General features: G+C 36.1%; 1 protein-coding gene across 2 annotated transcripts in view; it reads left to right on the top strand.

Moving 5' to 3' along the window:
• Positions 1-6,928, top strand: part of LOC119833732 (rootletin) — a 93,388-nt gene extending 86,460 nt beyond the window's left edge. For both annotated transcript variants that reach the window (XM_038357891.1, XM_038357892.1), the window contains 10 exons: positions 324-496; positions 1,191-1,401; positions 1,752-1,961; positions 2,475-2,711; positions 2,939-3,124; positions 3,566-4,087; positions 4,867-5,118; positions 5,740-5,808; positions 6,154-6,228; positions 6,590-6,928. In XM_038357891.1, coding sequence (XP_038213819.1) covers positions 324-496; positions 1,191-1,401; positions 1,752-1,961; positions 2,475-2,711; positions 2,939-3,124; positions 3,566-4,087; positions 4,867-5,118; positions 5,740-5,808; positions 6,154-6,210 — 1,917 coding nt within the window. In that variant the 3' untranslated portion in view covers positions 6,211-6,228; positions 6,590-6,928. The remainder of the gene's footprint in view (positions 1-323; positions 497-1,190; positions 1,402-1,751; positions 1,962-2,474; positions 2,712-2,938; positions 3,125-3,565; positions 4,088-4,866; positions 5,119-5,739; positions 5,809-6,153; positions 6,229-6,589) is intronic.
• The last annotated feature ends 4,134 nt before the right edge of the window (positions 6,929-11,062 follow it).

Here is an 11,062-nt window from a genome sequence, read left to right as displayed (position 1 = left end):
TGCAGTTAACAATTTTCTTTTTTCTTTATTACAATATTTATGGCAAGACTAGGTATATATATATATATATATATACATACAAGAATTGCTCGTTTAAAGGTATAAGATAAGATATATAAGATTTTAAATATATTAATATTTCAAATTTAAAATCACTTTTATCAATTTTATATAAATTAACTTCCGTTTTGTTTACTAATTTCGACCAAAGATTAGTTCAATCAACTTGTACTCTGTCATCATCGTTTTCTACACCAATACATCACCAAATAGATTCAGCCCATCCAAATCCACTTTCACCACAACGAGATGTAACATTCCAGAGGGCCTTAATAAGTCGCATGGGTCCATTCGACCAGGACACCAAGAAGACGATAGCCACCATCAAGGAGATGCGGCGGGTGGAGGAGAGGAACTGCACCGCGGTGGCTGCCTGGAACAACATGCAGGTGGCCTCGGGGGGTGCTGTGAGGGCTCTGGAGACACAGATAACGACGTAAGATTATTTGAAATTATTTAAAAAAATGCCAGCCAATTGATACATTATTTGAAAATGTCCAGCCACTAGCAAACGCAGAATGCAGTGATTATATTGCAGATGCTAGCAGGCACGCACATGAGTATCGCTGTTACTACTAATTCGATTTTATTTTTTTCTTTTCTATGATTCTTGAAGTTGATAATTTGCCTAGGAATAAGTTTGATCTGCACTATACTAATAACATAAAGCTGGAGAGTGTGTTTAGACGTGCTCATTTTAGGAACAACTGGACGGATTAAAAAAAATCACCGTTGGATATGCACGTGATCCCTGAATGCTATATATGTACCACGGATAAATATCACTAATTTTATTATATTTGCATGAATATTCCATTAAATTATTTAAAATAACCTATTATCCTACTAATATTATAAATGTGAAAGTTTGTAAGGATGTGTGTGTGTTTGTTGTTCTTTCACGCAAAAACTACTGAACCGATTGCAATGAAATTTGATATGTAAATAGCTGGACAACTGGAATAACATATAGGCTTTTTAACGATATTCCTGCGGGTTACGGACTTACGCGGGTGAAATCGCGGGGCGCAGCTAGTTATCTATATTCATAAGCTATTACCAAGAGTTGCAGTAGAGGGACCTGAAAATACTACAAACAACGAAATGCTGATTATGAATTAATTTTACAGACTGCTCACGGAAAAGAAACAAATAGAACAGAAAATGAATGAAGTATGCAAGAGCCTTGAATGTAAAGTCAAGAAGCTGGAGCAAGAACTGGACACGGCGAGGAGACAGATCGCGGCCGCTGTCAATGGCGCTGATATCAAGAAGGATAGAATCGAAGAGAAAGTTGAAGAGTTGGAAGTTAAATTACGGCAAGAAAAAGAAGATGAGAAGGTAGGAGTTGTAATTGACATATAAATTGAAGAGTTTTTATTGATAACTGGCTTTTGCACGCGGTTTCGCACGTGTCAAAGTCGGATTAGTTTAATAGATGTTACATATAAAACTTCCGTTTGAATCACTCCACCTATTAAAAAAACCCCATCTAAATCCGTTGTGTAATTTTAAAGATCTAAGCATACATACATATGGACAGATGCGGGAAGCGACTTTGCTTCATAATATATAGTAATTGTAATGAGTTAGTAAATGTATTTTTAACGACAAAAAATATTTTAAAATAACCATACGTTATATCATAACATACATAAATAATGTTTTCTAACGAGTTCCCTTTATTACAGCTTCCAGCAGACACATTCACGAGCAGCAAAATAAGAGCACTGCTGTTAAGCGAAGAGCAGCTGAAGAACCGAGTGTCGGAACTGGAGAGGAGAGAGACCGCGTACTTGGAGATGCTGTCGCAGGCGGACGACATGTGGGCAGAGATGGAGGGCGGTTATAAGAAGAAGATCGAGGAATCGCAGGCCACCGAAAATCTGCTTAAAGGAAAGGTAAGGAAGAGAAGAAAATGATTTATCTATGCTCATATATGAGATATGTAGAGACAGACTTTCGACTATGTGGTAACAGTAGGTTTATTGTAGTCAGAAGTATATTTTGGGAAAATAGTGCTAATGGGTATATCATTAAATTGTGTATACATGTTATATTAAAAACTGGCGTCAAAAAGTAGCATGCTTCTCACTGTGTTTCGTATGGTGAGTATGGGAGGCGGACTTCTGTCTTCTTTTCCTCACCCTTCCTAGTCCTTTGCTCCCTTCCCCCTTAAAGCGGGCACCGCATTTGCAGAAGCGCTACCTCATCGCATGTTCATGGGCGGTGGTGATCGTTTATCATCGCCTCTCAACATAATGATCAACTGAAATATTCGAAATAAAAAAATTAAATTACGTCATAATCACTCAAGAAATGTTATTAAGGACATCAATAATTTATATAAAGAATTTTCAATAGAAAGAGAATGCATTGCGTCAAGATCTTAAATTTCCGACATACACTTTCAGGTAAAGAAATTGGAGGGTGAGCGCGATCAGTGGAAGAAATGCTTCGAGCCGTTAAAGAAGAAGCTGCGTGAAGTAGAAGAGTCCGAGTCGGGGATGCGAATAGCGCTCGAGAAAGCGGAGAGAGACGCCACAGCGCTGAGAGCGCAGAACACCCAGCTAACCGCCATGTTTGGGAAGGCCGACGCGGAGACCAAGAAGGCGGAAGCTGCCTTCAAAAACCTCGAGACTAAGTTCAAAGTGAGTTTCATGTTATTTTTGGTGTTAGAATTTACACGCTGGGAAAAAATGTGGTTTGGTTTTCATTGGCACTCATATGGTAACTTCTTCATAATAAACTATAGGATATTTAAAGTTAGACATGGCAAATTTATTCGATTATTATTTACTAATTTTCATAGCCATTATCAAAATCGTATTTGGAATCGTTAATTATATTTAGATTTTATATTAAAAATTATCAACAGAAGGAAATAGACCATCTTCGTAAGATGAACAAACAACTGGACGAGGATTTGAAAAGTCATCGCGAAATATCGAAAAAGACCGAAATGGCGTTTATAGGAGACCTCGAATGTATCAGAAAGGAGCTGAGCAGAGCTTGCAAGAATAACCAAGAGTTGGAAGTTACTAATAGCGAACTTAAGGAGGAGGTATTTTATTTTTCTACTAATCGGGGAATTCATTGCTTCTAATAAAGCTTATTTGGGGCTTTTTGGTTTGAAGGGTAACTTTTATGAACAGTCAATTGAAGTTCAAATGTGTTGTAGTTAGTTATTGTGTGTGTAGTTAGTGGTATGTATTTAGAATGTAGTTTTTGTGTAAATATTTATTTGTATGCAGACGCTTGTATCGCACGTTTATTTTCATCCAACAAGAAAACACCGGTATCAGAATCGTTTAATACCTTACTGATCAGGTATAAATAAACAATCTCCGGGTTAATTAGTTCTCTTTTGTACATATGTTCGCTTGCTGCATGTGCATTCGCTACACGTATCCGTGCCGCTCGTATCGCGACGACAAGTGCATGTTCAGTGGCGCGTCGGTTGCATGGGAACAAGTCAACATCTAAGGAGATATGGTTTTCTCAGGTGGAATCTCTCGAAAAGCAGCTAGCGCTAACGCAGAAGGCGTTGAACCAATGCAAGCGCAGATGCGACGAGAAGCTGAAGACGATCAGCCACGAGTTGTCGATAAAGACGGAGGAGTTGGAGGAGATGCGCAGCGAGAGCATGCGCCGGAGCGTCCGCGCGGCCGCGCGCGACCTGCGCCCCGAGCGGACGGAGTACGTGGACGAGGGCTACTCCATATACAACGCCGTGCCGAACGACTTGGGGAGGATGCACCACAGCATGAGCTACATCACCTCGGAGGCGGGCTGCTCCTGTCCGTCCATGAGAAGCCAGCTCGTCAGCCAGCTGATTGACGATCTGTTCGATAGGATACACAATACGGTCGACGACGACCTGGCGAAACTGTGCAAGGAGATCGTGCCGGCTAACGGCGAAATCAGTGAAGACGCGAAGTCGAAGATCACTAATTATCTCCTGATGGCGATCTCGAAGGAGCTCATACGGTCCATCGGCGACGCCGACGCAAAGACTGACACGGAGGTGAGTCGCTTCATATTCGTGACTAAACCTAAACGCGTTAGCCAATTTATAACTAATAATATTGTCATTAATGTGGTATTGGGATCATGATTAACATCTATATCTCAATTGTTATAATATTATCGTGATTATCATGTTTTTGGTAATTTATTTGTTGTGATAATATTTTGGGTTTTGATATCCCGATATTGTATAAAAAATGTTGATTTTCCCATTATGTAATAATAGTAAATGGAATAAATAGCTCAAGTCATATCTGTACCGATTAACCTTGCACACAATGAGAATGTTCTTTAAATGTCGCTGTATGATTACACTACATGTAGGAGTTAACTAAATCGATTTAATAAATTCGATTATTACGCACCAAACGAAGTTATATAAGGAATTGGGAATAATCTTATAATACATAAAATTATTGTGTCACAATTTTAGTTACCAAACTTCTCCGAAACGGTTGGACCGATTCTTATGAATTTTTTTTGTGTATATTGGGTTTGATTCGGCAAACATCTGTATTTAATTCCCCTAAATGATAAGAGTAAGGCAGAACAGCGTTTGCCGGGTCAGCTAGTTTATAGCAAAAGAACCCACATTTTTGCACATGGCACTTTGTATTAATTAAAGTGTAAGTAAACCATTATTTGTTACAAACTTAAAGCAAACGGTACTTATCCATATGAGATTTACGCTGTATCAAACCGTACTTTAATTGGTTATATGTGCAATTTGTAAACCATCTGTGTTATAAACCGAATGTGGGGGCGTTGTTATAAAAGGAATGGCAGCGCGCGGTGTCGTCCATGACGTACTCGGTGTACGGCGCGGGGTCGGGCGCGGGATGTGGCGCGGGCGCGGGGGCGGGCGCGGGCGCGGGCGCGGGGTGGGGCGCGGGGGCGGAGCGGTGGCGCGGCAACGCGGGCGTGCTGCGCGGCGCGGCGCGGCTTGCCAGCGCGAGCTGCGCGTGCGCGGCCGCTCGCCTGTGCGCCGCCGCGCCGCACGCCGCCGCCGCCGTCAAGCTCTGCCAGGAGGTACGTGCTATAGACGTCCCGAAATTAATAATGTTGTTAATTCGACTGATTTATTTTTGTTATAGATTATTATGGATTGACGTGATTATTTTGTGTGTTGATAGGAAATTGTTGCTGTTTGGTTAATTTTACAATTTTTTGTGTCACTTCCCACCATCACCAATGTTCCTAATTCGGGACACTTTCTACATTTCGTTTTATACATACGATTTCGTGTGGCAGTAATTAAGCCTTTATATTCACTAATGTTTATCAGTACTTAAGTATGTATTTGAAACATCGCGGGTCGCGAGTGCGCTGCAGATTACAACCCGTCAGACGATTGAAATTTTTCTTTTCATATAAATAAAAAAAAGGAAATGTGTATTTTTTACTCTAACCAATGTGACTACTGGTTAGCGTCTAATTCTAACATTATAGTATCGTTTTTCTAGACGATTAAATTTAATTTAAATGTTATTTCTATGGTATCCAGATCTAGTGCAATTTGCTTGCTTGAGCCTATGTGGCGTGGATATTTTAACATGTATGACAATTGCAACCGATCAAATTGATTCTATTGAAAAAATAATTAAAGCCTCAAGGTAGAACGCTTGATTTCAAATCCGTTTTATTTTTTAGGAAGTTTTAGAGCACGGCGACGTTAAGATAATGGAAGAGCAGCTAGCAAATGCGATAGAAAGTATAGTTGTAAGTATATTTTTTTAAGTTTTATTAGAACATTTGTTTTGACTTGTGGACTGAGAATCTTAATAAATCATTTTGATTTTGAATTATTTCAATTAAAAGAATCTTCCTCCGTGTAAAGTGAAAAATAAGTATACCAAGACGCGGACGCAATACGACATGACTTTTGAATCTCATCATTTACCAAAGTAAATCTTGACAATATTACATTACAATACCTAGTATTGTGTTTATTATTGAACTTTTCCTGAATCATCTCGACACTAAATTGACTATTTATTATCATTGATTATGTTTATGATTATTCATATTGTAACATTTGTATTTAATTAATTTGTATTGTTTCAGAATTGTCCATCTTGTGCGCTAGGTACAAATGCGATAGTTTGGAGTACGGACGTTTAGTGTCACATATATTTATATGTAAGTTTCCGCTATTTGAATCGAAGAAAAGCTATTTTTTATCGGATTACTTTTATTATTTTTTGTATATTGACATATTATATAATCGACTCCTTTAAATTCTATTCTGAACCACTTTTAAACCGTTTTATTATCCTAAATTGGATTGCCTGAATTATATAATTTCCTCGCCTATACTCTGTTTAAGAGAAAGTTAGACAAATTAGTTGATCATTAAATCGTGATTTTTTTGGTTTTTTTTTTTGAACTTTATATAATTTATATTTTTAACAAAAATTAAAATAGCACTTCTAAAAATTTTCTTCCTACACAGGTTTTTAATGTAATTGTATTGTGAGTGTTATTATTTGATTTGTTCCAGATTCACCTCCACCGACCTCACTCTGGTGCCTTCTTTAGTCTAGACTTAAGCGACCTGTATATACTTTGTATTATATAACACTTAGGTACACAGTATAACCTTAATATACAATAATATTATTACGACGAGCATATCGAACAAACATGTACCCTTCTAATTCGAATTAAACGAGTTTCTTCCGTGCCAATTGTGTTTCGTTTTTTGTGTAAATAATAAAAATTAGTTAGAAATCGATTATTCGTACTAAAAATCTCACAAATCGATTATTGTAGTTCAGGTTTATGTATTTTATTTAACGAATGATATTTCATTGATGGATTAAATGAATATTTAATAATATACTCTTGTTTTATTTTATTTTGATTTCTGATTATAGCTTTAAGTACAATTAAATAGTGTGTTGTTGTTGTAGCATAGTTATTTAGTATTCAGTACTAAGCGACTTTTTTATCAAGTATTAAACAATATTAAATAATTACAGAGTAGTAGTACGAGGTCTTATCATGTGCAAGGTATTTTTGAACTTACTTCTTATTTTTGACTTTTTGAAATTAGTAAAACTTTAAAAAAGTTTTTGTATATTTGGTGAAGTTCAATGGTATGTAGCTAGTTCTTTTTATGAATCTTTACTTTCTGGCAGACCTGACATTTCTAAATTGTCATATTTTCAATTTATCAAAATTAAAAGATTTGATCATGTTAAAATAAAATGTTAATAACCATGAATAGAAAGTACAAAAAAAGGAAATATGCATAAGATGTAAGATTATCTTATGTGAGTAACTTAAGGTCTATGAATACTGGTTTTTATTCCATCCATATAACTCGATTTCATAGAAAAGAATATATAACAGAACATTCCTTGCAGGTTATTCGGACTACAAGTTTGTACCACAAGGCCTGTGTTCCCTCTGAAAGTTCTAATAGTCAGACACAAAGATAATGATTAGTGACAACAGAACTAATAAGGATTCGTTCAATAACATCGATCACCAGTCAAATCATGCGAAAAGTTGTGATCAACTTGTAGAAAATACTGTCGAGGCTGAAATCTCTAACTGCTCATGTCCTGAATGCGATTCCCTTCTTTGCTTCAGTATCCGACGCGATCTGGCAAAAAGCGCTTGCGCTTGTTATGATTGCAAACCATCTAATATGTGTATGATCTATTCTGACGATAAACCCGAAAGTAAACCGATTTTAAAAACACAAAAAAGTTACGAAAGTTACAAAGCTTATAGCAGCCTACCGAAAAACGTGGATTTTTGCGAAAAAACAAGTTTCCATAGAACAATAAAAACCAAAGACGGGCAATTTGATAAAATTGTAGAATCCAAATATAATTATAAAGCTATGATGCCTGATAAAGGCTACATTGTAGACTCAGTTGACGAATATCGAGAAAAATCGTTTACGAGACTTGAGAATACTATTTTGAGATATCCTTCCAAGGATATTAGCAAAACTACGGAGCAATTAAGTGCACAGATTATGAATGTGCCAATAAAAGATTTTAAGCAATCCCTCTCCACTGACAAGAAACGTGACGATTTAGTCTCAAAAATAGGCAATGTTAAACAAGATATATTTAGTAAATTGAAAGATATTTACAAAGCATGCAGCTGTAAAGTTTGTGAGTGCATACCTGTTAATTCATTTTTTCCGGGAACAGATACATGTTCCTGCAAACCGTGCGAATGTAGGGAATGTAAAGATTTATATCGATATATTTGTGAAATCAAGGAAACACCTCACGATGGTTGTCCCTGTATACGATGCGATAGAAAAGATTGTCGCGGTATAACAAAGGGCGTATCGAAAATTATGAGTTGTAATTGCAAACCGTGTCAGTGTATAAAATGCTCTGAAAGTTTTTCAAAGCCATGTACCTGTGAGCCTTGCCATTGTCTTGAATGTAGATCGATGCCATTGCGTTCGTCAAAAGCTGTATTCGTAGCACCCGTACAGGAATATGTACGGCGTGATTTGTGTGACTGTTCACCATGTGAGTGTTCTAATTGTACCCACAATTATAACACTACAAGTAACATGCGGGCGAGATCCGCAGGCACGGTGACACAAACGTTTTGTCCGTGTGACACTTGCACAAACGATCCTTGTCAATCAGACGGTGGAAGCTGTAGATGTGAAATGCAAAGGGGCATTATGAAAAAACCTCTTCAAAGGGATGGTCATGACAGGAGACTTTTCATTACAAACGTTTGGCCAAAATTCGATGCTAGTAAAAAAATAAATGAAACGGACATCATTGCTATGTATGCTAAAACTGAACAAGACTGTTTATGGGACAGGGTGAATGAATGCGAATGTGATGAATGTAAATGCATATCGTGTATCAAGTCAAATAATAGTTCAAAAGTATCACATTCTTCCATTTCTGATTTTCCTTGGAGGAAATTTAATTCATCAACTATTCCAACAAAAAAAATTGGTGAACACAAAATCTGTGAATATAATAAATGCAATAAATATTTGGGAACTAATAAGAGTCCAATAATTAAAGAAACCAAATGCAAGTGTAATAACTGCGAATGTTTCAATTGTGGAAATTTAGACTCTTCAAGAAGCTCGACCACCGCTAACAATGCTTGCATTCGACAGGATTTCTTAGCTAACTACGCCCCTAATCATTGTAATTGTAATTCTTGTGAATGTGTAGATTGCATGCAAAACAACCTTGGTCATTGCATTGAAGATACGACACGTCAATATGCAATAAAGGAAAAATCAGCGCATACGGCGTCTTTATGTAAAATTGTTATAAAAAGTTCACAAATGCCTAGTAAGCCATTTTTAAAGGCCATGACCAAAGATATGAATTTGAAACCAGCCTGTTCATCAAAGAGAATTAGAAGTAAACATAATGTGTCAATTTATCACATGCTTTCTCAACATAACAATTACGAATCCGAAAAGTCATTCACAATTTTCGATACTGTAGAAGATTCATCGATATATTTCAGTACCAAAAATTCAAATGAATTGTTGACTCCATCATATTCTTGTAACGAAAGAATTGCTCGTCGGACAAGTAACGATGTCATGTCATTTCGAAGAAAACTATCTACTATTCCTTTAGATAATAAAGATAATATAAACATCAGCCAATTACCATATTTACAATTATTAGAAGACAGTCAAATTACAGGACCTTTTTTGGATTTTTCTGAGCAGCTAGATATACGTCACTATTCGAATAATAGTAATTGTGAACACGATAAAAATATGCGATATTCCAATTCTTCGTACAATGGAAAGAATAAAAGTATATGTCCAATATATATCAGAACTTTATATAGTAAAAATATTGCTGCATTTGATTATGATAAAGTTAAAAACACATTGCAAGATGCTCAAGATTTCTCAGTAAAGTTAAATGAAATATTACAAACTTATGAGATGGCTAATAATAATTTTGTAAGCATATCTCAAAAATTAAAACAATTGCATGAAACAATTTTTAATAGTACTGATACTGGTTTAATTCAATCAAACCAGTATTCCAGGAAAAATCACGATGATACTATTTACGTCGGTGATAATGGAAATATATACCCTATGGTAGTAAGGAGTTCTGCCAACTCAAAAGGATCTTCTATAACATCAAATTCCACGTCTTCAGGAAATGAAACTGTATTAAAACCAATATTTGGAAGTCACAATTTACTTGAAAATGTAGATTGCGCTCAATTTCAAAATAGTTTACACAAATGTGACCTTTGCAAGGACGATTTTGGTGACAGGGCAACATCGGGGAAATGTACTCCAAGTAGATCATTAAATTACAACAATAATCGTATTAACAAAAGACATAAATTATATCAGGGTTTATCCAAGCATTCGAGAATAATTTTAAAACGATTACTGTCGAGTCATAAAATAACACCATCGAAACAAATCGTCAATAAGTTCACTGAGACAATGTCTGCTGCAATGGTTAAGAAATTGCCATTATTGAATACGTCTACGAGTACAGTTAGTTGCGAAAAACAGCAACAACACATAGGTTTGAATACGACGATAACATGTATATTTAAAGATGCCGATTGTTATAAAGATGCTTGTACAAATAGCGTTGATAACTACTTTTTACGTGCAGATGATAAAACTTGCAACAGAGATGACCTAGCTCTAGAACTTATTCTACAACCAAAGGAAATCAATAAGGTAATCAGTAATGGACGCTTTATAAAATGATCATTTTATATAAAATTTATATAGATGACTGATTCTCTTAATATGAATTTGATATTCGCAGAGTAATAAATCGCAGAATTCAGAGCAGCCGAGTAATGTCTTGAGGAAAAACCTATTTATTAACACCGAAAGGGCAACGCGCAATAAATATATTTGTAGAATTCCACTTTTAGAAGAAGATATAAAACAAGTATTAGGTATAATTTCTCGAGAAATTCGGCATGATATACCCGAAGAAAATCTCGCTAAACCCAA

Source organism: Zerene cesonia, chromosome 18 (assembly GCF_012273895.1).
Source record: "Zerene cesonia ecotype Mississippi chromosome 18, Zerene_cesonia_1.1, whole genome shotgun sequence".
Lineage (NCBI taxonomy): Eukaryota > Metazoa > Arthropoda > Insecta > Lepidoptera > Pieridae > Zerene > Zerene cesonia.
The sequence above is the reverse complement of the archived record's forward strand: the minus strand, read 5'-3'. Positions and strand labels throughout refer to the sequence as shown.